Genomic DNA, 27,745 nt, shown 5'->3' on the forward strand with positions numbered 1-27,745 from the left:
TCCTGGATCAGTAACAAGTATAAGATCAGATAAATCACAATCCCTTCAGGGCTAAATTATTGGAGTAGATCCCCTTAATAAAACATAACATTTTATAATCTCCTACTAATCAGTTAAATATTGTTATTTATTATCATTATTTTAATTCCAGTAAGCCCAGAGTCTCCATCCCAGGTCAGACCTCATTATGCTAGACACTGTACAAAGAGGGTCCCTGCCCCCAAAGAGTTTACTTTTGAATATTTGTTTCTAAATGTTTTGAAGGCCATGTTGGCTTTGGATGGATGGGGTAAGAACAAGTGATGGAAGATTACTTGATAGTGGGAAACTAGCTGGATCCCTTAACTATTCATTTCCAAACATTGCAACACTTGGGCTTTTTAAAAAGGTGTATGCTTTTAAAAAGGAAAGTTTCATATTCCTTTTTGGGTATTAGCTGGACTCAACTGAAAAAGAAATGGTGGGTTTTAGTGGGGAGGCAGATCTCTCTTTTTGGTATTACAAATTTCCCGGGGATTTATTTTAAGTGAACACCCAAATTTTAAATTGGGTCGGTATATAAGGTGTGTAGGACAGCTCTGCTCTGCCAGATCTTACAAGGCCCTCCCAAGCAAGGCTCTCCTCCTACAGATGATAACATCTGTATGTGGTATGTGTAGTGGGAATTTTTACCTGAGTGTGTTATGGGGGTAGTAGTGGACAATGAAAGGCAAAGGAAAATGACACCTGTTCATATATAGCAGGGGTGGGCAAACTATGGCCCACGGGCCACATCCGGCCCGCGGGACCGTCCTGCCCGGCCCCCGAGCTCCTGGCCCAGGAGGCTCGCCCCTGGCCCCTCCCCTGCTGTCTCCCCTCCCCCACAGCCTCAGCTCGCTCGCTCCGCCACCGGCACAATGCTCTGGGCGGCAGGGCTGTGAGGTCCTGGGGCAGCGCAGCTGCAGAGCCCGGCCTGACCCAGTGCTTTGTGCTGTGTGGTGGCAGCAGCAGTGTGGCCTGGCTGCAGCCGGGCGGCGCGACTGTAGCGCCGGGTGCTCCAGGCAGCGCGGTAAGGAGGCACGGAGTAGGGGGAGTTGGATAGAGGGCAGGGGAGTTTGGGATGGTGGTCAGGGGGCAGGGGTGTGGATAGGGGTTGGGGGGGTGTCAAGGCTCCTTCCCCACTCTGAACTTTAGGGTACAGATGTGGGGGCCTGCATGAAAACTTCTAAGCTTAACTACCAGCTTAGATCTGGTCCGCTGCCACCACTCCCAATGGGCTAACTCCCTTCCCTGGGTAACCTTGAGAGACTCTTCCACCAACTCCCTGGTGAACACAGATCCAACCCCTTGGATCTTAAAACAAGGAGAAATTAACCATCCCCCCTCCTTTCTCCCACCAACTCCTGGTGGATCCAGATCCAATCCCCTTGGATCTAAAAACAAGGAAAAATCAATCAGGTTATTAAAAAAGGCTTTTAATGAAAGAAAAAGGTCAAAATCATCTCTGTAAAATCAGGATGGAAAATAACTTTACAGGGTAATCAAACTTAAAGAGCCCAGAGGAACCCCCTCTAGCCTTAGGTTCAAAGTTACAGCAAACAGAGGTAAACACCCTAGCAAAAGGTACATTTACAAGTTGAGAAAACAAAGATAAAACTAACACGCCTTGCCTGGCTGTACTTACAAGTTTGAAATATGAGAGACTTGTTCAGAAAGATTTGGAGAGCATGGATTGATGTCTGGTCCCTCTTAGTCCCAAGAGCGAACTCCCCACAAAACAAAGAGCACAAACAAAAACCTTCCCCCCCACCAAGATTTGAAAGTATCTTGTCCCCTTATTGGTCCTTTGGGTCAGGTGTCAGCCAGGTTACCTGAGCTTCTTAACCCTTTACAGGTAAAAGGATTTTGGAGTCTCTGGCCAGGAGGGATTTTATAGTATTGTACACAGGAGGGCTGTTACCCTTCCCTTTATAGTTATGACAGGGGGGATGGGGCAGGGGTCCTGGGGGGGCAGTCAGGAAGGAAGGGAGGTTGGATGGGGCGGCAGGGGGCAGTCAGGAGCAGGGGTTCCGGAGGCAGTCAGGGGACAGGGAGAACAGGTGGTTTGATGGGGCAGTCAGGAATGAGAGGAGGGGTTGGATGGGGCAGGAGTCCCGGGGGGGGGAGATAGGAGGGGGAGCCGGGCCATGACCCCCGCCCCTAACTGGCCCTCCATACAATTTCCGAAACCTGATGCGGCCCTCAGGCCAAAAAGTTTGCCCACCCCGATATATAGTAAACTGGCAAAGTGCTCCTAGTGTGGACACAGTAATACAGGCAAAACTGTGCTTTTGCTTGTATAATTTATTTCCCTCCCACCCCCATCAGCAAAATAAGTTATACCCAGCAAACATGCAGTTTTGCCAGTATAACTACATCTGCACTAGGTGTGTGAGGCAGGGATCAATCCTCTTCACACCCCTGATCGACATAGCTATGCCTGCAAAAGTTTGTAATATAGACCTGGTCTGCCTCTTTAACCATTCGGGAGCGTTTGCTTGAAACACCCTCCCTGCCACCTCTTTGGGAAATGCTGGTGTAGAACTTCAAAATATTATTCTTCCTGTCCTTTGTACATACATTGATGAGCAGTGAAATAGTTAACAATGTTGACATTTAATGTATCATATTGGTATCTTCATTAGCACTATTAAAATGAATGGTGCAGTTTAAGTCTCTGCTAGAGATTCAGGGCTTTTTACATGAGAATCTTGTACTAGTTTAATTTAAGGTGTGCTTTTAAATCAGTTTACTTACACTGGTGCAGATCCCCTTTGGACACACTTATTTTGGTTTAAACAAGTCTTTTTCCCCCCGGTTTATCTTAAATTCAATTAGGGGTCAATTTAAGATAAACCTAAATAAGCCACTTCAAAAATGAAATATCTGAACAGGCATTTGCATCAGTTTAAATCAATTTAAAACTCAATTTAAGTAAAACTTGTGCAACTTTGTCATGTAGCCCAGGCCTTTTTTTTAAATGAAATTTGAGGCTCTGAGGACAAACTGAGAGGTCATTTCACGTCCTGAGGCTAGTCCTTTGTAACCCTCAGGAGGGCACAACCCACACTTTAGGAACCACTGTGCTAGGCAACTTGACAGGGATCAAGTGTGGAAGGGGTACAGCACAAGAGCAGGGGAGTGGAGTGATCAAAGTGCTGCTTGGCCACAGCTCCACAAACTCAGATTGTATGGACATGTCCCTATATACGCATTATTAGGCTGTAAACTTTTCAGGGCTAGCCCACCCCTTATTTTTGCCTTGTATTATCAAGACCGCCCCTCCCCAAAGATGCTCAGTACATCTCGAAAAACAAAATAGAAACACAAGACCACACCCCCTAGCGAGCCCAGCATGGGTGAAACCCGCAAAGAAGCGTGGGGGACTCGATTTAGCGCTGGGATTCCCCGCCCCTGTCATTACGCTCTCTCTGACAGCCAGCCTACCAGGCTCGCTCTGGAGCCCGGTCTCGTGCCTAGTAGGGTCACGTGCTGCACGTGCGCCCAATCAAGTCAGCCTGGCAACTGAGTCGCGTTTACCTTGGCAACGCCCCGCCCGCGCCTCCTCTCTGGGGCTGGAAGCTGTTGCTTGGAGACAGGAGAAGCCGGGAGTCTAGGAGGCGGCGGCGGGGCTCGGCGGGACCCTGGTGCTGAGGGACCGATAGCCCCAACCGGCAGCCAGTGCCATGGCGGATCCCTCCGGAGAACCCCCGCCTGAGGCTCAGGTGTCCCCCCCCTCAGGGCAGAGCTCCGAGCAGCTAGACCAGGGGCCCGGCCAGGAGTCCCCACCTGTCCAGGGGCCGTACCAGCCCACTCAGCCCGGCCAGGGCCCTCCACCCGGCCAGGGCCTCTACCAGCCCACCCAGCCCGGCCAGGGGACTCCACCTGCCCAAGGGCCGCACCAGCCCACCCAGGGGCCCCCACCTGCCCAAGGGCCCTACCAGCCCACCCAGCCTGGTCAGGCCCCCCCACCTGGCCAAGGCCCCTACCAACCCTCCCAAACAGGACAATCTCCTTATGAACCTCGACAAGCCCCTTATCAACCTCACCAACCAGGCCAGGATACCACACCAGGTCAAGCTCCCTATCAGCCTCACCAACCAGGACAATCTGCCTATGAAGCGCATCAAGTGGGACAAGGGCCTTATCAGCCCTTATCACAAGATCCTAGACAAAGCATATATCAGCCACATGCACCAGGACAAGAACCCTACCAACCACAAGACCCGAGACGAAGCATATATCAGCCACATGCCCCGGGACGAGACCCCTATCAGCCACAGGAACCAAGAGGAAGCCTTTATCAGCAACAAGAACCTATGCTTGGTCCTTATCAGCCTTTTGTACCTGGACATGGCCCTTATCAACCACACGACCCAGGCTATGGGCTCTATCAGCCAGGATACAGCCCATATGAGGATGAAATACCTGATCCTGAACCTAGAGCACTGGCAATCCAGAATGCAAAGGCCTATCTAATGAAGAGCAGCACAAAGTCTGGCTTGAATTTGTGAGTGTGAAAAGAGGGGAATAACATGGGTAGGGGAAGGAGATATGCGTGGAGGGGAAGGTAGCGTGAGTGGAGAGGACAAAGAGGTAAGCAGGTATAGGAGGGAAGGGGAAGCGGAAGCATGCAGGGAGAATCAAGGACATAAGGGTTAATCCTTTTGTAGTAGTTATAGGTTCTGAGCAGCACTCAGGATCAGACCTACCAAAAGGAATTTAGAGGGATTAAAGGGAGTTTTAAATCCAGCTTCAAACTGTGAGTGAGGAAATGGTGGGAAAAGCTATAAATGGAAGATGAACATGTTATTAGACATACTACAAACAAGCTATTCCTTATGAATATTACCAGGTATATATTTCAGGCTTAATTTCCATAACACTCAGCTGACATTTTCAATATTAGAGCTAATTACTGTAGTGACGGCCCTGGAGCTCAGGAGTTATCCCAGGACATATGCCTTTAACTTTGACATGAGAAACCAACTCTGCTGATAATTTGATATAGTAGGGCAGTAATATTCTTCCTTGGGTTTTCATTCTCTTTTGATTTGACAGATATGATCATCTTGCTCAAATGCTGACCCAGATTTTGGATGAACGCCCTATAAATGCAGTAGACATCATTGAGAATATCAGTAAGGATGTGAAATGGGCTCAGTTCCAGAAAAAAATGGACACCCTCCGTGATGAGCATGAAATGCTTCCAACATTTGAGCTGGCAGAGAAATATAAGGCTCTGTTCCTCAAGGGGACAGGAGAGGGAGGAGATCAAGAGCCAGAAGAGGAAATAGTGAGTGACTGTTGTAGAAACAGAGATTAAAGATGGAAAAGGCTTGAGGTTATCTTGCCCATCCCCTGGCAAGTTAGGATTTTTCCCTACAGTATATTCCAATCTTCACTGCTTTGCCCCTCGCAATCTTAAATGATCCCTTCAGTGGGGCTTCCACCTCTTGTCCCTCTAGAAATGAGGGATGAAAAAGAAGAGTTACAGCATTCTCTTTTCCTTACATAAACTAGACTGACTAATTTTTTTGGCCTAAAATGAAATTCATATTGGGATGCATGGGGAACAGGGCTAAGGGCAGTGTGTTCAGCCACTACTGCAGGACAAAGGATGGAGAATTTTTAACTCCCTTTTATTCCAGTTGCAGTTTTGGTCAGTGTCCCAGCTAGAAAAAAGGTATGGTGACATTTGGCTTAAAGAACTGAAGTGTCGAACTGAAAAGGTATTTTTCATATAAAAGCAGCCAGGTACTTTTTGTGTCCCCTTACTTCTAATATGCTGAATGTTAAGTTCTGAAATGGTTTTAAGAGAGCTCTGTGGTGAAAGGTAGAACCACTAGGTGGTGAAAGGTAGAACCACTAGGTGGAGAAAGCAAATACCAGTTGTTTGGAGTTGACCTTCAGATCAAGTCAACATTATATGTACAAGTAAATCATTGCAACTGAACATTAAACATAGAAAGACATTAAGCCATCTTGTCCATGCTGTACCAGTCATCTTCAGGTCAGTGATAGCCAAGAACAAAGTGGTAACATGTCTTTGTAAGAAAAAGTGATGTATTTTGAAGAAGAAATTGCATTTTTCATATCCTCAACCTAATTGGCTGATACTTAAAAGCTTGACAGTGTCAGAGAAATTCCACATAAACCAATAGTCACTCCACCAAACTATTCACCCTATAGTATACAACTTCCAGTCTTACTTTTTTTGCTCCTCTATCTGATGTAAGTGGCTGGGAATGAGTCTCCAAATGGTAAAGGGGTAACGATGGCAAGACATAGGGAGACTTTTGAGAAAGGCTTGTTGTTGCCTAACTGTGTTCCCATTGAAGCCAATGGAAGGTTTACCACTGATTTCAATGTGAGCAGAAGTACTCCAATGCTGAATGATTTTGAAAATACCACATGTAATATAGTCAAGCTTAAATAATGCATGCTTAGAATACCTCTATATCCAGGTATCCAAAAGAGTGACTAATATTTGGGAGGGATTGCTGGCTATATATGGAATTTCTCTGGTTCTTTCAGGTTTTTGAAATCCAACCAAATTAGCTAAGTATGTAAAACGATTATTCTGTTCTTCCAAAATGCACCTGTCATGCACATGAGGAAATGCAGCCTCACTGTCCCTGGTCATCGGTAGCCTCCCAACCAGATAGTGGCATTGATATACTAGTATATGTGTGCCAGCACTGAGATCCCTTATATAGATTGCTCATACTGTCCACCTGTAACTAGTCTGACCCTGAATGTTTTGAAGTAGTTAAGAGAGCACTGGGAGTTTGGAATCTTGGATTCTTTTCCAGACTCTGCTACCTGAAAGCTGCATATTGTTTAAGCTCTCTGCCTTGATTTCTCCTTCTGTAAAATGATATATTATTACCTTCCTCAGGGGATGTTGTGAGGCTTAGTTAATTAATGTTTATAAAGCACTTTGAATGGATAAAAGACAATATATAAATGCTAAGTATTATTTTTAGTGGGTAATATACTTAACCTTTTAAAAATATTTTTTATTTATACCTCAGCTTTAACTTCGGCAATTTCTTCCCTAGACAGATAGCCCTCTACCCAATGTGATGGAGACAGCCTTCTATTTTGAACAGGCTGGAGTCGGCTTGAGCATGGATGAAAACTACCACATATTCCTTGCCCTCAAGCAGCTCGTCAGCATGCAGCCAATCCAGACATGTCGCTTCTGGGGCAAGATCTTGGGCTTGGAGATGAACTATATTGTGGCTGAAGTAGAGTACCGTGAGGGGGAAGAGGAGGAGGAGACAGAGGAGGAAGAAGTGATTGAGGAGGGGGGAAAAGAGGGGAGTGAGGACAAAGATGAAGAAGAAGATGAGGAGAAAGAAGATGAGCCACCAAAGTCCACTTATAAGTCCCCACCAGTGGTCCCAAAAGAAGAAAACCGGACTGGCACCAATAAGTTTATCTATTTTGTCTGTAATGAGCCAGGCAAACCCTGGGTGAAGTTACCTCCAGTGACACCAGTGCAAATTGTGGCTGCCAGGAAAATCAAGAAGTTCTTCACTGGAAGGCTGGATGCTCCTATTGTGAGCTATCCACCTTTCCCAGGGAATGAGGCCAATTACCTGCGTGCTCAGATTGCCCGGATCTCAGCAGGGACCCAGATCAGCCCACTGGGGTTCTACCAGTTTGGAGAGGAGGAAGGAGATGAAGAGGAGGAGGGGGGAGCAGGAAGAGACACATATGAAGAAAATCCTGACTTTGAGACCATTAGTGTGATGGAACTTGTGGATTCCCTTTCCAACTGGGTGCATCATGTACAGAATATTCTAATGCAGGTAATGCTCTATGTAATCAGTATTGATCTTGGATACCAATTACATGGTTACCAATGGTGTCTCAGAAAGTAAATGAAAATCTTCTTCTGCATAGGGTGAACTGTTCACCTCATTTGGGGCTGAGCTAGAATTGTCTGCTATGGCATATTGGCAGCAACTTTCTAGGTTGTTGTTTTTTATTGCGGGGGGAGGCGGCAGTTGCATGCCTTCCTCAGGATAAATGTGCAGGAATAACCTGTTGGGATAAGGGAGTATGTCCCTCAATAATCAATTTCCTGTAATTATATGTGGTTGAGCATTGGTGGACTTTGATCCTTTCTGGCTGGTTTCTGTTTCTCCAAAGGCCAGAGACAGTTTATTTCCTGACTTGGCAATGACTAGGTATGCTTGACTAGCTAGAGTGCTAATACCAATGTAGGCTGTTCATAACTGTACATAAAGGGCACACTTTCCAATATTTTCTCCAGTTGAATTTTTGTTGTTTACACTGTAAGTAATGCCATTACAGAAGCTTGACAATAACACTTAACTCTGTTATTGTGGTCCCTTTGTTTCTTCTGAAGGAAAAGCTGTGTGTGATATGTCATTTATTTCCTTGTTAAAAGTTAGCAGCATTAATGATGTCAACACAGGTCTGGGAAGAGTATTTGTTAACTTGATCTTTCTTTGCTGGGTGACTGACTGCCCTCTAGCAGCACAACAGTAATATTGTAGAGTCACACATTGAGTATTGGGGAATATTTTGTTTTTTTTATTTCTTAGCAACAGTATGATGGCTTTAAATATAAAATCAATAGATATTTAGAATCTAAGGACATTTTGAATTGTTCCTTCTAGCTGTTGGCCAGACGTAACAAGTAACCTATACAAAATGATGGACAGATTCATATATTCCAAGGCCAGAAGGGACTGTTCTGATCATCTAGTCAGACCCCCTGTATAACACAGATCATAGAACTTCCCAAAGTAATTCTTAGAGCATACCTTTTAGAAAAACATCCAATCTTGATTTTAAAAAAATTCCCCGTGATAGAGAATCCACCATGACCTTTGGTAAATTTTTCCAATGGATAATTACCTTCACTGATAATAATTTACACCTTATTTCCAGGCTGAAGTAGTCTAGCTTCAACTTTCCGCCACTGCATTGTGTGATACCATTGCTATATTGAAGAACCCATTATCAAATATTTGTTGCCCATGTAGTACTTATAGACTGATAAAGTCACCCCTTAACTTTCTATTTGTTCAGCTAAATTGAGCTCCTTAAGTCTACCACTATAAGGCATGTTTTCTAATCCTTAATCATTCTTGTGGTTCTTCTTTGAACCCGCTCCAATTTATCAACATCATTCTTGAACTGTGGACACCAGAACTAGACACAGTATTTCAGCAGCGGTCACACCAGTGTCAAATACAGAGGTAAAACAACCTCTCTACTTTTGCTTGAGATTCCTCTGTTTATGCATCCAAGGTTTACATTAGCCCTTTTGGTGACAGTGTCACACTGGGAGCTTTTCTTCATCTGATTATCCACCATGACCCCCAAATCTTTTTCAGAGTTCAGGATAGTTTCTCTCATCCTGTAAGTATATATTCCTTTTTCCTAGATGTATAAATTTACATTTAATCATATTAAAATGGATATTGTTTGCTTGCTCCCAGCTCACCAAGCAATCTGGATTGCTCTTATCAGTGACCTGTCCTCTTCATTATTTGCCATTTCCCCCAATTTTTGTGTCACATGCAAACTTTATCTATGATGATTTTATATTTTCTTCCAGGTCATTGATAAAAATGTTAAATGGTGTAGGGCCAAGAACCAATCCCTGCAGGCCCCTGCTTGATGATGATTCCCTGTTTACAATTACATTTTGTGACCTGTCAGTAAGCCAAAATTTTAATTCATTTAATGTGTGCCATATTCATTTTGTATCATACAACTTTTTAATCAAAATGTCATGCAGTACCAAGCCAAACTCCTTACATTAATGTATTACATCAACACTATTACCTTTATTAACCAAACTTGTAATCTTTTCAAAAAACATATCAAGTTAGTTTGACAGGATCTATTTTTCATAATCCTATGTTGATTGGCATTAATTACATTACCCTCTTGAATTCTTTATTAATCAAGTTCCACTTTATTAATCAATTCTGCCACTTGTATTCACAGTGGAATAGTACCATCACAGTTGTCAGTATCAGCAACAAGGCCAAGGATTCAATGGACCCAGGACAGAACCATCCTCTCATCCATAGAAAGTGATCCCTTCTGGTCAGGACTGAGGCACTCTGGCAAAACAGTATGGAGATACAGACATCATTGCTGCCTATGCTGTCTCTGCTCTGTGAGGCCTGGATTGTAATTTGGACTATGTGCCTGCACAGGGGAGGATGGAGAAGTATGACTTCTCTTTACACACTTGTGCAGGCTACTTGGACCTTAGGTCTAGAAATACAGGAGTAAGTGGGTGCAATGTGCCTGCTTACTTCATGCCCCTATACAGGGAGGGATGGGTAATACAGCACAGGGGTATAGGCCAGCAGCAAATTATTACCCCTTCACTGGAGGAAGAAGCAGGGGGCGAATTGTGCCTCAGAGGTGTGTCTTTGAGGCACGGTGCCTCCTAAAGAAGCCCCTGGGGTGGTGAAGCCCTTGCTGGGCTCTGCCTACCAACACCATCTAGCTATGAATTAATATAGGATTTTAGTCTTTTGGTTTAAGTCCAAAATCTTTCACAAACACTAAGTGCATCTTTTTAAAAAATTGAGAACTCTAAAGCAGATTGAAATCTGATAACTGAGATATAAGGCAATGAATTCTGAAGCAGCTAATTGAATAAGGGATGCCTGGAGAACTCTGCCAAGTATAATTGTATATCATCTATTTATCTATTTTTCTTTTTATATGCCACCCATCACCATAATTTATGGCACCTTAGTTCTTCTGAACTGAATGTTTTAACTCACATCACAGTATTTCAAAGATTGCTGCACCTGCTTTATAACTCTTGGTACGTCGGTTGTAGGGCCGCTGTTCCTGGATTAACCCCTCTCAAAAGTCAGAGGAAGAAGAAGAAGAAGGTGAGGAGGAAGAAAAAGCAGAAGAGCCAGATGAACCACAGCCAGAAGTGGGACCCCCTCTTCTGACTCCACTCTCTGAAGATGCAGGTAAAGCCACTCAGACTTCTTTGAATAATTGATCTTTTTTTACAGTGAACATCCATCTGGAGTTTTTAGCAGCTATCTAATAAACATTCTAGAGTTTTGGGTCCCCAAGGCAGCATGGGAGGTAGCTTGGGATTGTGAGATAATCACATTAACTGTATGTTTCTGCTAACATGATCAACAGGGAAATAGTTAACAATGTTGATATTTAAACTGTCACCTTTAGGTTTCAGAGTTAACAACTCCACTAGAGTCATAGAGTTTAAGGCCGGAAGGGATCACTAGCCTTCCCTCCTTTATATCACAGGGCACCAACCCCACATACTAAACCCAACATCTGAAATGCGACCAACATATTATAACCTACAGGAGACTAGACTATTATGTGCCACAGGCAGACACTAGGAGGGACCAATGGCAGGAAAATAATTAAGTGAGATATATCCAGATAATCCTGGCAAGTGACCCACACACACATGCTGGCAAAAAACTCCCAAGGTCATGGTCAATCCGATCTGGTAGAAAATTTGTTCCTGACCCCACATATGGCAATCAGCTGGACCCTGAGCATGTGAGCAAGAACCCGCCAGCCCAGCACCTGAGAGAGAGAATGCTCAGTGCCACCCTACCCAATGTCACATTTCCAGCTGTGGCCATCCCTGATACTTCAGAGAAAGGAGATAAAAAACCCTCTCAAAATACACTGGGTGGGAGAATCCCTTTTGACTAGGTCTGTCGAGCGATTAAAAAAATTAATTGGAATTAATCGCACTGTTAAACAATAATAGAATACCATTTATTTAAATATTTTTGGATATTTCCTACATTTTCAAATATATTGCTTTCAATTACAACACAGAATGCAAAGTGTACAGTGCTCATATTATTTTATTTTGATTACAAATATTTGCACTGTAAAAATACAAAAGAAATTGTATTTTTCAATTCACCTAATACAAGTACTGCAGTGCAATCTCTTTATCATGAAAGTTGAACTTACCAATGTAGAATTATGTAAAACAATACTGGATTCAAAAATAAAACAATGTAAAATTTTAGAGCCTGCAAGTCCACTCAGTTCTACTTCTTGTTCAGCCAATCGCTCAGACAAACAAGTTTGTTTACATTTCTAGGACATAATGCTGCCCGCTTCATGTTTACAATATCACCTGAAAGTGAGAACAGACTTTTGCATGGCACTGTTGTAGCCGGCATCACAAGATATTTACATGCCAGATGCGATAAAGATTCATATGTCCCTTCATGCTTCAACCACCATTCCAGAGGACATGTGTCCTTGCTGATGATGGGTTCTGCTCGATAACAATCCAAAGCGGTGCAGACTGACGCATGTTCATTTTTATTATCTGAGTCAGATGCCACCAGCAAAAGGTTGATTTTGTTTTTTGGTAGTTCGGGTTCTGTAGTTTCCACATTGGAGTGTTGCTCTTTTAAGACTTCGGAAAGTATGCTCCACACCTCGTCCCTCTCAGATTTTGAAAGGCACTTTAGATTCTTAAACCTTGGGTTGGATGCTGTAGCTCTCAAATCTCACATTGATACCTTCTTTGCATTTTGTGACATCTGCAGTGAAAGAGTTCATTTTAAGAAATGAACAAGAAATGAAATGTTCATTTTAAGAAATGAACAACATGTGCTGGGTTATCATCCAAGACTGCTATAACATGAAATATATGGCAGAATGCAGGTAAAACAGTGCAGGATACATACAATTCTCTCCCAAGGAGTTCAGACACAAATTTAATTAATGCATTATTTTTTTAACAAGCATAATCAGCGTGGAAGCATGTCCTCTGGAATGATGGCCGAAGCATGAAGGGGCATACGAATGTTTAGCATATCTGGCATGTAAATTACCTTGCAATGCCAGCTACAAAAGTGCCATGCAAATGCCTCACTTTCTGGTGACATTGTAAATAAGAGGGCAGCATTATCTCCTGTAAATGTAAACAAACTTGTTTGTCTTAGTGATTGGCTGAACAAGAAATAGGACTGAGTGGACTTGTAGGCTCTGAAATTTTACATGGTTTTGTTTTTGAGTGCAGTTATGTAACAAAAATAATCTACATTTGTCAATTGCACTTTCACGACAAAGAGATTGCACTACAGCACTTGTATGAGGTGAACTGAAAAATACTATTTCTTTTGTTTATCATTTTTACAGTACAAATATTTGTAATAAAAAATAATATAACTTTGATTTCAACTACAACACAGAATACAATATATATGAAAATGTAGAAAAAAGTCCAAAATATTTAATACATTTTAATTGGTATTCTGTTGTTTAACAGTGTGATTTAAAATTGCAATTAATCACAATTTTTTAAATTCTGATTAATTTTTTGAGTTAATCATGTGAGTTAACTGCAATTAATCAACAGCCCTACTTTTGACCTTTATCACCACTTCCTGGTGTGCTCTTTTCAGGGGTCTCTTCTGCTTCTGACTGGCCCCCCTTAGTTTGCCCCCAGTCAGGGCAGTTCTTGGACCCTCACCTCCAACTGAGTCTAGCAGTCTGCTTCAGTCTCTTGGCTGTGTTTGTGGAGGCAGCCTGGTGCAGGGGCATTACCCCTCTGCTGCCCCAGGGCCCTTTTCCTCCTCTTCCTTCTCTGTACTCTCCCCTTTATAGCCATCCTTGTTTCTTCTATGAGCTGCAGCTGTGGGTGCCTGCCTCCATGATTGGCAGCCATGGCATGCTTGCCTGTAAACCTGAGAGGCTCTCCTCCCCCTTCTGTCTATGCTTAGTGTGGGGTTCGTATATCCCATTTCACTCCTGCTTTAGGAACAAAAGACATAAACTGAAAGTGAGTCCCAGGGCTCTGAGCCCTATTCCCTACCATTACATGCAACCCTGTTATACAACTGCATTCATAAATTTGTCCAGCCCTCTCTTAAAGCTAATTAAATTGTTTGCCCCCACAACTCCTATTCAGAAGTTGTTCCAGAATCTCACACCTCTGATGGCTAGAAATCTTATAATTTCCTGCCTGAATTTGTCTATGGCTAGTTTATATCCATTTCTTCTTGTGCCAGCATTGTCCTTTAGCTTAAATGGATCTTCACCCTTCCTGGTATTTACCCCCCCCTAATTTATTTGCAGAGAGCAATCATTATCCCCTCTCAGCCTTGTTTAACCTAGACTTAAAATCCAAGCTCTTCCAGTCTCATAAAATTGGCCCTCAATTCCCCTGATCATTCTAGTAGCTCTTCTCTGCACTTGTTCCAGTTTACATTCGGCTTTCTTGAACATGGGTCATCAGAACTGTAAACAGTTTTCCAAGTGAGGTCTTACCATTGCCTTGTACAATGCCATTAATACTTTTTTATCTATACAGGAAATACCTTGCCTAATATATTCTAGGATCGCATTTGTGTTTCTCACAGCCGCATTAACTCATAGTCATCCTGTGAATGGCCCACACACCCAGGTCTCTCTCCTCCTCTGAGCCCCCAGCTTAAAGCAGAAATCCTTATTATTAGACCATACGTGCATGATCTTACACCTTATATTATTGAATTTCATCCCATTTCTGTTACACTAGTCTTCAAGGTCATCCAGATCTTCCTGTATAATATTCTGATCCTCCTCTGTATTGACAATGCTTCCCAACTTTGTATCATGAGAAAATTTCATTAGCACACTCCTACTTTTTGTGCCAAGATCATTAATAAAAATATTGAATAAGATTGGTCCAAAGACCGATCCTTGAGGAACTCTGCTAGTAACCTCCCTCCAATCCAGTAATTCACTTTGCATCACAACACGTTGCCTTCTTCCCTTTAGCTAATTCCTTATCCAATTTACAATGCTTTACTGATTCCCCCTCTTCCCTAATTTAACCAATAATTTCCCATATGGTACTGTGTCAAATGTTTTACTGAAGTATATTAGATCTACTGCACTTCCCTTATCTAAAAAAATGTTTTTTGTTGTTTTCTGAAAGAAGGAAATCAAGATAGTCTGGAATGATTTACCCTTGGTAAACCCATTGTAAACCCCGGGGGTGCAGCCTGGGACTATAGGACCACTGTACCCCCTTAGCTGTCCCTTCCTTGAGCAATGCAAGTTTATTAATTGGCTCACCACTTCATCAATGGAAAATGGATATACACCAGACTTTGTAAACCTGAGCAGAATTACCAAATACTTCAGGCAAACTCACTGGTAAAGATAAACAGTAAAAAAAGTTTGATTACAAAAGATAGATTTTAAGTTATTATAAGTGATTGGCAAAAAGTCAGAGTTAGTTACCAAAAGAAAAGAAAATATAAGCACGCAGTCTAAACTCTCAACCCTATTAGACTGGGCAACACCTATATTAAGCAGTTTTTCTCACCCCACTGGATATTTCAGTACATCGTACACAGGTTTTACCCTTGAAACCTGGGCCAATCTCCTTTGTTTGAGTTTTCAGTCTTCTGAGCATCCTTGTTGCTTGCAGCACAGGTCGGGGAAGGAGAAAAGGCCAAACATGGGGCCCCTGTGTTCTGTTTTATACCCTTAGTCCATGTGCTTGGAGAAACAAGTCCAGGCATATCTGGTGGGCATTGCTGAGTCACCAGACAAGGTTGAGCAATTCCCCTGGTATGGCCTTAAGCAGGTGAGTCTTTGATTTGTAGCTCCCTTGCTAGACAATGGCTGTTGATGGTTGTTCGACACCCACCCGGGCATTGGTTATCCCCCTGGTTATTGTCTTTGGGGAGCTAGTATCTGGACGCTTCCCAACTTACAGCATGTTTTAGTGACAACCATACAACACAATCTCATAACTTCATATGCACTAATGATATACATATTGTGACAAAGTTCCTCCTCTATCTTGGTGAGTCCTGCGCTTATTGGCGGATTTTCTTGCCTCAGAGATTCACCATGTGGGTTGGGGAACAGCCCAGAGACCTTCCCCTCTGGAAGAACCCACAGTCCAGGTCAATTGGGAGGTTTGGGGGGAACCCGGGCCCGCCCTCTACTCCGGGTTCCAGCCCAGGGCCCTGTGGACTGCAGCTGTCTATAGTGCCTCCTGTAACAGCTGCAGGACAGCTACAACTCCCTGGGCTACTTCCCCATGGCCTCCTCCAAACACCTTCCTTAGTCTCACCACAGGACCTTCCTCCTGGTGTCTGATAAGGCTTGTGCTCCTCAGTCCTCAAGCAGCACACCCTCTCACTCTCAGCTCCTTACGCCTCTTGCTCCCAGCTCCTCACATTCGCACCACAAACTGAAGTGAGCTCCTTTTTAAAACCCAGGTGCCCTGATTAGCCTGCCTTAATTGATTCTAGAAGCTTCTTCTTAATTGGCTCCAGGTGTCCTAATTAGCCTGCCTGCCTTAACTGGTTCTAGCAGGTTCCTGATTACTCTAGTACAGCCCCTGCTTTGGTCACTCAGGGAACAGAAAACTACTCATCCAGTGACCAGTATATTTGCCCTCTACCAGACTCCTGTACCCCACTGGTCTGGGTCTGTCACATATCCCTCCCCCCTGCTCAACGCCAAGGGGTTGGGCAGCTTGGGACGCCAGACAGTGCACACGTGACAAGCCATCGGCATTGCCATGACGGCTCCCTGCTCTGTGTTGCACATGGAACTGGAAAGGGATAAGAACCATCTGGTCACCCTTGTGTTCTTCTCCTTGTTCCGCTGCATCCATTGAAGAGGGGCATGGTCGGTCACGAGGACAAATCTGCGCCCGAGCAGGTAGTAGCGCAATGTTTCCATGGCCCATTTTACAGCGAGGCATTCTCTCTCCACCACTGCATATTTTTGTTCCTTTGGAAGGAGTTTCCGACTGAGGTATAGAATTGGGTGTTCCTCCTCCCCGACTATCTGTGATAGAATGGCCCCCAACCCTACTTCCAATGCATCCGTCTGCAGGATAAACTCCTTGGTGAAATCAGGGGCTATCAGTACGGGGTTATTGCAGAGGGCAGTCCGTAGGTCTGTGAATGCTTCCTCTGCTGCGTCAGACCATCTCACCAGATCAGGTCCACGGGCTTTCACTAGGTCTGTCAGGGGGCTTGCCCTTGTGGCAAAGTGGGGGATAAATCGTCGGTAATACCCCACCACACCTAGGAACGCCCGGACTTGTTTCTTGCGACTTGGTCGGGGCCAATTTTGGATGGCTTCTAACTTGTTCACTTGGGGTTTTACCAGACCTTTTCCCACAACGTAGCCAAGATATTTGGCCTCTGTAAACCCTACTGCGCACTTGGCAGGGTTTGCTGTAAGGCCAGCTCGCCTGAAGGTATCGAGGACTGCCTCCACCTTCTCCAGGTGGGTTTCCCAGTCTGGGGTATGAATGACCACATCGTCCAAGTAGGCAGCAGCATAACTGTTATGCGGGAGTAATAGCTTGTCCATGAGGCGCTGGAAGGTAGCTGGGGCCCCATGTAGTCCAAAAGGGAGGACAGTATATTGAAAAAGACCCTCTGGTGTAGAGAACGCAGTCTTTTCCTTTGCGTCTTCCGCAAGGGGAATCTGCCAGTACCCCTTTGTCAAATCTAGGGTAGTCAAGTACCGGGCATTACCCAGACGGTCCACTAGCTCATCTATGCAAGGTATGGGGTACGCGTCGAACTGGGATACTTCGTTTAGTCGCCGGAAGTCGTTGCAAAATCTTGCGGTGCCATGAGGTTTGGGCACCAGCACGATTGGACTGGACCACTGACTGTGGGATTCTTCGATGATCCCCAACTCCAGCATTTTTTTTACTTCTGCTTTTATTTCCTCCCTTTTTGCCGCTGGCACCCGATAGGGCCTCATTGTTACTCTGGCCCCAGGGTTCGTGACGATGTGGTGATATGTCTCGGTTGTTCGACCCGGTTTTGTCGAGAACACATCTTAGTTCCTGAAGATCTCCTCAGACACCCCATTCTTCTGGTCTGGTGTTAAATCGGGAGACACTCTCACCTTTTTGGAAGGCTTGTTTTCCTGGGTTAGGTCTTTTTGGACCGTTGTGTATGCCTCTCGTGCATGCCAGGGTTTCAGAAGGTTAACGTGATAAATCTGTTCTTGTTTTCTGCGTCCTGGCTGCCGCACCTTGTAGGTTACTTCCCCCACGGGTTCAACCACCTCATAGGGCCCCTGCCATTGGGCCAGAAGCTTGCTTTCTGCCGTGGGTACCAACACCATAACCCGATCCCCTGGTTGGAACTGTCGCACTTTTGCCTGGCTATTGTAATGGGTTCGCTGGGCCTCCTGTGCCTTCTCCAAATGTTCCCGTACAATAGGGGTAACCCGGGCTATCTGATCTCGCATCTGCATTACATGCTCTATTATATTTCTCCCCTCATTGGGTTCCTCTTCCCAGAACATTCTCCAAATGTTCCCGTACAATAGGGGTAACCCGGGCTATCTGGTCTCGCATCTGCATTACATGCTCTATTATATTTCTCCCCTCATTGGGTTCCTCTTCCCAGATCTCTTTGGCAATATCTAGTATGCCACGGGGGTGACGCCCGTATAATAACTCGAAGGGGGAAAACCCAGTTGAGGCCTGTGGTACCTCCCGGATAGCAAACATAAGGTAGGGTAGTAGGGTGTCCCAATCCTTCCCGTCCCGACTTACCACCTTCCTTATCATAGCCTTGAGGGTTCGGTTAAACCTTTCTACCAACCCATCAGTCTGCGGATGGTAGACCGAAGTTCTCAGGGTATGTATATGGAGCAGCGTACAGAGGTGCTTCATTAGCTTCGACATAAATGGGGTTCCTTGGTCGGTTAATATCTCCTTCGGTAGCCCCATTCGGGCAAAGATCCCCACCAGCTCTTTGGCTATAGTTTTAGAGGCCGTGTTCCGCAGGGGGACGGCTTCTGGGTAGCGAGTAGCATAGTCCAAAACAACAAATATATATTGGTGGCCCCGAGCTGTCTTCTCCAGGGGTCCCACTAGGTCCATGGCTATTCGCTCGAAGGGGACCTCTATGATGGGAAGGGGTACTAAAGGTGCCCTCAAGTGGGGATGGGGACTGTGCAGCTGACACTCCGGGCAGGAGGCACAGTACCTCCGCACTTCTTCATGTACTCCGGGCCAGAAGAACCGTTGTAGGACTCGTGCCAGGGTCTTCTCTACCCCCAAATGCCCCCCAAAAAGATGACTATGAGCAAGACTTAATACAGCGTTCTGATGTTTTTGAGGTACTAGGATCTGCTGTACCTTCTGCCCCTGTACTGGTGCAACCCGGTATAAAAGATCCTTCTTCATTATGAAGTAGGGTCCTGGTTCCTGGGTTTTCCCTTCCACGGGGACCCCATCTATTTCAGTCACCTCCTTCCTAATGTTGTCATACCTTGGGTCTTCTGCCTGGTCCCGTCCAAAATTTCCTCTCCCGGGGCTAATCTGCCCAAGATCTAGGGGCCCAGTCTCTGTTGCCTCTACTGGTTCAGAAGCATTAGGGTGGGGGTCAGACTCAGGTGCTTCTCCCTCTTGCGTGGCCTCCTTTTCAGCTGCGCGGGTCCGCCTACCTACAAGAGCGACCCTCTGGCTTTGGGTCAGTATTCGGGTTCCCAAGGCCTTAGCTGCCCTTCTTTCCCTTTTTGTCTTTCTACCCTGTCTGGGCGTGGAGAACAAATCTGGGGATATTTCAGAGAAGATTGGGGGTTGACAGTCTGCTGTGGATGCCTCATCAATTTTAGGGTCCCCATCTTTCTCCAATCCCGCTACTGGGAGTAAGTTTCCAAACCCTGGGAAGTCCCTCCCTATGAGCACCGGGTATGGGAGTTTAGGGACTACACCTGCTGCTACCTCAGTAGTGTTCCCTTGGATCTCGATTTTTACTGGGATGGTGGGATAGTAACTAACTGTCCCATGGACACATGTTATCCCCGTACGTTTAGCCTGCAGCAGCTGACTACGCTTCACGAGCTTCCCTGAGATAAGCGTGATAGCACTCCCCGAATCAACCAGTGCCGTGGTCCCTACCCCATTTAGTTTCACTGGTCTGGTATACATATGTGGGGTTAGTGAGACCCCCACAAGGTGGATTAGGGAGCATGGATCTGCCCAGTTCCCCAGGTTACACTGCATAGGCTCCTCAGCATTGGGACACTGTGCAGCTATGTGTCCCCACTCCCCACAGGCATAACATCTGTATGGAGCCCTAGGTGTTCCCCGGTCTCTTGGTTTGGGCAGTCTAACATCACGATCCTCTTCTCCCTCAGTGCTCCAACTCTTTGTGGCCTCTGATGGGCCTTCAGCCTCTCTCTTTTTCCACCTGGGCCCTCCTGGTGGCCCAGTCACCCGAACTTTAGGGCTTGGTGCTGCTAGTTTAACCCGGGGTGCCTCTTCCTTAACTGGTCGGGTAAGCTCCCTCGCTGTCCTTCACCTCTCTACCAGGGCGACAACCTCGTCATAGGTGGAGGGTTCGTTCTGGCTTACCCAGGCACGAAGGTCTGGTGGTAGTCCCCTCATGTATCGGTCGATGACCAGAACCACTAGTATCTCTTCCGGACTCCGGGACTCTGTTTGCAACCACTTTCGTGCGAGATGGATGAGGTCATACAATTGGGACCGCGGGGTTTTGTCTTCCTGGTACCTCCAACCGTGATACTGCTGGGCCCGCACTGCTGTCGTTACCCCAGATCTGGCCAGGATCTCTGCTTTCAGCTGGTGGTAGTCTGCCGCAGCCTCTTCAGGCAGATCATGGTAGGCCTTCTGGGCCTCCCCACGCAGGAATGGGGCAAGGATGCCAGATCACTGATCTCGAGGCCAGGCCTCCCGTAGGCTGTCCTCTCAAAGGCCAGAAGGTATGCCTCTACATCATCCTCCCATGTCATTTTCTGTAGCCAATGGCTGGCCGTATGAGCCGCGTCCCATCATGGCCGCGATTCAGCTCTGTAAGGGACTTTACCTGGTTTACCAGTTCCCGCAACATAGCTCGGTCTTGAGCAGCCTGGTGCATCAGCAGGCGATTAGTCTCTTGCTGCAGCCGCACTGCCTCCTGTTGGGCGGCTGCCTGGACACGGGTAGCCTCCTGCTGGGCCACCGTAGCATGTATCAGTGCCCGCACTACGTCATCCATTGTGGTGGGGGGAAAAAATAAACCCTCTCCCTTTTTTTTTTTGTTTTGTTTTTTAAATCACCCTCCTTCTTCCGCCACGCTGTGCACCCCAAGATCCCACTCCTGACACCAGTGTGACAAAGTTCCTCCTCTATCTTGGTGGGTCCTGTGCTTATTGGCGGATTTTCTTGCCTCAGAGATTCACCATGTGGGTTGGGGAACAGCCCAGAGACCTTCCCCTCTGGAAGAACCCACAGTCCAGGTCAATTGGGAGGTTTGGGGGGAACCCGGGCCCGCCCTCTACTCCGGGTTCCAGCCCAGGGCCCTGTGGACTGCAGCTGTCTATAGTGCCTCCTGTAACAGCTGCAGGACAGCTACAACTCCCTGGGCTACTTCCCCATGGCCTCCTCCAAACACCTTCCTTATTCTCACCACAGGACCTTCCTCCTGGTGTCTGATAACGCTTGTGCTCCTCAGTCCTCCAGCAGCACACCCTCTCACTCTCAGCTCCTTGCGCCTCTTGCTCCCAGCTCCTCACACTCGCACCACAAACTGAAGTGAGCTCCTTTTTAAAACCCAGGTGCCCTGATTAGCCTGCCTTAATTGATTCTAGAAGCTTCTTCTTAATTGGCTCCAGGTGTCCTAATTAGCCTGCCTGCCTTAACTGGTTCTAGCAGGTTCCTGATTACTCTAGTGCAGCCCCTGCTCTGGTCACTCAGGGAACAGAAACCCTGTCTGATCTGGGACTAATAGATCACTCTCCTGTAGCCCTCTGGCCTGGAGGGAGGGAGGTAGGGGGCTGCTCCTCCTCTTTCTCTGCTACCTGCTTGTTGGCTGGCTGCTAGACCCACCCACACCCTTGGTTGCTGCTGCTCCAGCTACAGCCCCTTGGGGGGGGCCTGCTGGCCCACTCCCCAGAGGAGGGGAGGGAGAGACCCCAGCCATTGCTCCTGCTGCTGGGGATGCCACCACCACCTCCACCTGAGAAGGGTCCTTCCTGCTGGCCACCAGACTGCCACCTGGAGCTGCTGCGTTTGCTGCTGGGGAGCTGCTGGAGCCCTGAGGAGAAGAAGAGGACCATCTGCCAGTGGGGGAGCGCGTAGGAATTCCACAGACCACCGTGGAGGGGGCCCTCCCGGACTGAGTAACTTTTGAACTGTGCTCTTGTGGTGGGGATCTAGACTGTGTTTGTGGGGACACAGGGGATGTGGCGTGGAGCCTGCCCCCTGGTCCATCTGTGTCCCCCCCTGACCCCCACTACCACCATCATCGTTGCCCCCTCCACCACCCCCACTGGCTACTTACCATCTACCTTGAGCTCCTGCCTCTGGGATTTCAGCTGCTCACCTAGGCTTGCTACGCCCTGTTGCCACCATTGGGCCTGATACAGCAGCCAGCTTCCAAAGACTTTCTTTTTGTTACAAGCGCACGTGGGTGCACGTACCCCCCCCCCTTTTGGACTGACCCCCTCCCCCCTGCAGCAAGCCCCCAGCTTTGCCCCTGCTGCCTACCCATTTGCCCCTTGCTGCCTTTTTCCCCTCCCCCTTGCCCCAGCCCCTCGCTAGCTCCAGTTTGTTTGCCTGCCCCGCCCTTTCCCTTTGCAGCCTTTCTTTGTTTGACCCGCCCCAGCCTCTGAAGCTAGCCCCGTGGTTCCCCTGCCCCATTCCCAGCCTGGTTGTTCCCTTCTCCCTGCGTCCCCTTACCCTGATTAGCCCCTCCCCTCGTGTGCCCATGTCCCCTCCCATGCGCTTGTGCCCCTCCCCATTTTAGTTTGATCCTGTTTCACTGCACCCCCCTATGCTGTTATATCCCCTCTTCCTTGGTGCAACTAGAGGAGCCGGAAACCCTCTCCGAATCAGTGACTGACCCCTAGCCCTTGATAGCCCCCCCATCCAGCCCACCCCCTTTTTTTGGCACCCTCCTCCCCTGCCTACAGCCTAGCGGGGAAGAGTGGTTGACCTGCTTCCCCCTTCCCTACCCCCCCTCCAGTGTTTGTTCTCCCCCGTCCTCATTATGGCAGGGGACGAGGCGAGTGGGACCCCTCGGGCAGACCCTGCTGCCCCTCTTCCACCCGCCCCACCATCGTCCCCCCTAGCCTCTACCTCAACCGCCGCTGCCGAGCCACCTGCTACCACCCCTGCTGGAACACCGGCAACAGCGGGTAACAAGGTGACCTCCGCTGCTGCCACGTCCCTCGCCCCCTCTGACTCTGGGGGAGTCCCCCCAGCCAGCAGGAAGGGCCAGGGCACAAAGAAGGGTAAAGGCCCCGCTAAAAAAACCAGGTCCTCCATGGCAGGGGGTGCCCCCACTGCCACGGCACCGCAACCGGCCGTGGCGTCCCTCCCTGTTGTTCCCTCCACCAGCTCTGTGGGTGTCCCTCCCCCGGTCCCCAGGGCATACGCCCAGGTGGCGGCGGCCCCCCCACCTGCCGCTACGTCATCTCCCCCATCCACCGCCTCTGCTACCATCTATAGCGGCCGGGGCCCCTTCCCCACCTTGACTAGGAAGCACGGCATCCGTTGCCTCCTGGTACCCGCCTCGCCCCACGTAGAGACCTACGTGCAGGTGTTGGCGAGGGTGGTGGGGCCCACGGCCATTGTGGTGGCCTCCAAGATGTACGGAAAGGTCGTCTTCTTCCTAGCATCAGAGGCCGCCGCCCAGGAGGCAGTGGAGAAGGGCCTGGCGGTGGGGGGCGTGTACGTCCCCCTGGAGCCGCTAGAAGACCTGGGCGCCCGACTGGTCCTGACTTCTGTCCCTCCCTTTCTTCCAAATGCCGCCCTGTTACCCGCCCTCTCTACCCTGGGAAGGCCGATCTCTGTGGTCAGCCCTCTCCCATTGGGCTGCAAAGACCCCGCCCTCCGTCATGTCCTCTCATTCTGCCGGCAGATACAGTTACAACTGCCGCCGGCGGCACGTGACGGTGAGGCACTCGAGGGGTCCTTCTTGGTCCCCTACCAGGGGGCCCGCTACCGGGTGCATTATTCAACGGGGGAGGCCCGGTGCTACCTCTGCCGGGCGATGGGACACGTCCGGAGGGACTGCCCCTTGGCCCGGCACGGAGGGACATCCGGGAACCCCGAGCCCCGGCAGGGCGCCGGCCCCGTCATCGCCGGCGCCCCTAGCTGCCTGGCACCCGAAGCCGCCCCTCCTCCTTTCCGGCCCACCAATGCTCCCGCTCGGGCCCAAGGGGTATCTCCCCCAGTGCGCCTAGACGAGCGGGAGGGCCCCGCCTCTGCCTCCCGCGATCTGGCGGGGCCTGTGGAGGAGGGTGAGGTAGGGATACCGCCGGGCATAGAAGAGGGCATGCCCCAGGGAGAATCCTCCCTCCTACATGCTACCCCACCATTACCTCCCCGAGTCCCTAAGCCTTCGCCCTTGCTCCCTGACTCAACACCTGTTAGCCAGCCCCCAGATAATGCCATGGAGGGCTGGTCCTTAGTACAGGGGAAGCGGGGCAAGCGGAAGGCTCGAGCGCCGCTCCTCCCATCTGATGCAGTAGCCCCCCCGGAAAACCAGGAAGGGGGGCACTGATGCTGAGCCTTCCGCTTTGCCCCCGGGTGGATTTTGTCCACCATTGCCGGCTGGGGAAGACGTGGCAACATCAGAGGATAGCACTGCCCCTCCTCCAGAGTCCTTTCCTATGAAAGCCCCTGATGGAGCCCCTCTCACCCCCTTACAATCTGAAGCCCCTGCATGCACCAAGGCGAGCGTCGCTTCGGGTGCAGGCGGGGAGAGCCCTGGGGTGGTGGATGGCGATCTCCCCTCCATTTATGAGGAGATCGAGGCCCTGGGTCTGACCGCGGTTACCCAGGGGGAGGACGACCCTCTGCCAGCGGGCCTCGATCTGAGCGACCTCGCCTCGGCCCCCCTTTCCCCATGTTCCGTCCCCTTACCCACTGCTTCCGCTCCCGCCTCCGAGGAGCCCCTGGACTCTTCCACCAACCCGGCTGCAGATGGCACCCCGCTAGCGGCCGCCGAGCCTCTTGAGGCGACGGCCAGTGCCATGCAACCGGGACCCGAGTCGCCAGGGGACTCCCTCATGGCTGAGGGGCAGCCGACCTCCTTTCCGGGTGGGGGCCCCATCGTTGATTCTCCACCTATGGATGCCGTGGCCTTACCATCTGCCTTGGAGCACGAGTCCGGCATCGCCGAGGGCCCACCTCCCTCCCCGCAAATCCCTGAGCCCATTTGTGGGGTGTTACCCCCCACACCCAGTGGCCTGGCTGCTGGGACCCCCGATCCCAATATCGCCCCTTCCCCTGTCCCTATTCCTGATTCCAGCCCTACCCCTGACACCGACCCCGTCCCTGTCCCCTCCACTTCCCGTGATGCTTTTGCCGCCCCTGGGGCTGTCTCCTTCTATATCCCAGAGGATGACCCCCAAGGAGCGGCCTTTGTTTTTCCCTGTCATGACCCACCAGGGGCTGCTATTTTCCCTCCGCCGCCCCCCATTGAGCCAGAATCTGAGGCGGGCCACGTGGCGTCGACCCATCGGATGCCACGTCGAGGGTCTGCCCCCTGCTTGCCCGTCTCGGTGGGCCACAGGGCTGTGACAGGGGCCCCACTGGGGGAAAGCCATAGATCAGTGACCCCACCCCCCCCATACGCTGAGAGAGGAGCTACGGGAGTTCCTTGAGGACGTCCGTGGCTCCCGCAACAAGGTACAGCTTGCACTCCAGCGATGGGGGGATTTTCATCAGATCCTCCGGGCCGCGAGGGCCCTCATGGGGGAGGGTAAGAGAACCGGGAGGCAGGCCGCGGCGCGGGCGAGCGATGTGCTGGCCGTGGCTTCCCGCCGCCCCCATTGGCCCGGGACGGCGAACTGCGGCCAGTGGGGGCCGCGATCGGTCGAACCTGCCGCGTCAGCAGGTAAATAAAACTGGCCCGGCCCGCCAGGGTGCTTACCCTGGCGAGCCGCATGCCAAACGTTGCCGACCCCTGCTCTATAGACTCCCTACTTACTCTTAATAACCTTTTTGAGGTGGTTCTTCATCAAGTTGACTCTGAAGCCTTTCCCTACAAGTTTTTCCCCTTGCTTGGGGTGCAAACTTCAGATAGTTTTTGTAAAGTTAATTTGAAGAAATTCCAAGCTTCCTCCACATTGAGGAAAGGGGGAATTTCACCTCTCAGAGCTACTGTCTCAGGTTCTCTGCAGGTTCAGGAAGACAACACTGTATCAGTTATATTGAGTTGATGTTTTCGTCATTATCTTATGCTCGAAAAAAATTACATAAAAGTTTAGATCCTAGAGAACAATACTTCAGCAAGTCATGGACAATGGTACAATCACTCCATTCTTAGATTAAGGTCATATCTTTGTATTATTGGGATCTGGGTCTCCCAAATTTATCAGTATGTGGTCCACAGTGTTCTTTGCCTGGGGAACTGGTATTTAATTAAGTACCACTGAATTTCAGGAGCTGTGTGTGTAACCTTCTTTTCTCCTGTTCTTCTTACTACACCCTTGAATTAATAACTCTGTGACTATCAACCAGTGACTCCACACCAGACTTTAGATTACAAGGCTTACACAATATTTAAAGTTCTTGCTCCTTGTCTATCAACTCCTTTAACATCCATTTTAAAATCCCTTTTTAGGATACATCAATTGCTTGGGTTTTGAGAACAACTGTATAGAGACAAAATCCTGTCCTGTACCTAACTACCAAATATTTCATAGATGTTTATAAGTCAGATCATTCACGTGTGTGTTGTTGGTTTTTTTGGCAGAAATTCAGAACATCCCTCCTTGGACATCTCAGTTATCCACAAACCTGGTCCCTCAATATGCCATTGCAGTCCTTCAGTCCAACCTGTGGCCTGGAGCATACTCCTATGCTATCGGCAAGTAGGTAGCTCTTACTTATATAGCTAGACTGGTTAACCTTGGTATCTTAAAGTATTCACTCCTATTCCATCTTAAACTGGTTAATCACAGAAACCTATTTAATTCATTCAGTTGAAATGTTTTGTTTTGGTGATTTTTAATCCACTGACTTCACCCACTACTAAAATGTAGCCACCTCGGGAGTTGATCATGGAGGCCATTTAACAGTGCACAGCAATAATAACAATAATTTAGGGCAAGAAGTGAAGAATACCATCTTCACTGACACTGTAGTGGAAATCAGATTTATAGAATGTAATTATCCGATTAGTATTTGGCCAAGACTTCAGGCTTAACACCCCTATTCTTGCAAAAAAGTGCCATGGGATCTTTAATAGCCACATGACACATTCATCATTATTTACATTAGTTAAGTGCAGATGCCATTATTGAATATGCTAGCTATAGAAAATATGTCCCATATTGGGTTTTGTTCAGTGAAGTGGGGAAGCCTAAGAATAGGCAGAGCCCTAAGGGTTTTTTTTTGCCAGGAAGTTGTGTGATCTTGCTTTTTTCCCCTCAGGAAATTTGATAATATCTATCTGGGCTGGGGTCACAAATACAGTCCAGATAACTACACACCCTCGATGCCCCCACCGGTGCAGACAGAGTACCCTAGTGGGCCAGAAATCACTGAAATGAATGACCCTACTGTGGAAGAGGAGCAGGCACTCAAGGCTGCACAGGAAGAAGCTTTGGCTGCAGCTGAGGAAATGGATGAGATGGAGGAAGAAGAAGATGAAGATGAGGATGATTAAAATGCTACAAGAATCAGATTTGTATAAAAGTTTTTCTAAAAAATAATAGCTTTAATACATTTAGTATAATA

General features: G+C 48.3%; 1 protein-coding gene across 1 annotated transcript; it reads left to right on the forward strand.

Moving 5' to 3' along the window:
• The first annotated feature begins 3,704 nt into the window (after positions 1-3,704).
• LOC135879481 (radial spoke head protein 6 homolog A-like) lies at positions 3,705-27,674 on the forward strand. Its single transcript, XM_065405474.1, has 6 exons — positions 3,705-4,528; positions 5,080-5,314; positions 7,083-7,838; positions 10,874-11,015; positions 26,760-26,877; positions 27,440-27,674. The coding sequence occupies exons 1-6, from the start codon at positions 3,705-3,707 to the stop codon at positions 27,672-27,674; spliced, it is 2,310 nt and encodes a 769-aa protein (XP_065261546.1).
• The last annotated feature ends 71 nt before the right edge of the window (positions 27,675-27,745 follow it).

This window comes from Emys orbicularis, chromosome 5, assembly GCF_028017835.1.
Source record: "Emys orbicularis isolate rEmyOrb1 chromosome 5, rEmyOrb1.hap1, whole genome shotgun sequence".
NCBI lineage: Eukaryota > Metazoa > Chordata > Testudines > Emydidae > Emys > Emys orbicularis.

Bases quoted from the DNA above. Each gene is read 5' to 3' on its own strand.
- LOC135879481 (XM_065405474.1), top strand. From the start codon at position 3,705: ATGGCGGATCCCTCCGGAGAACCCCCGCCTGAGGCTCAGGTGTCCCCC. The intron at 4,529-5,079 runs GTGAGTGTGAAA...TTGATTTGACAG, and splicing joins ACAAAGTCTGGCTTGAATTT to ATATGATCATCTTGCTCAAA. The intron at 5,315-7,082 runs GTGAGTGACTGT...TTTCTTCCCTAG, and splicing joins AAGAGCCAGAAGAGGAAATA to ACAGATAGCCCTCTACCCAA.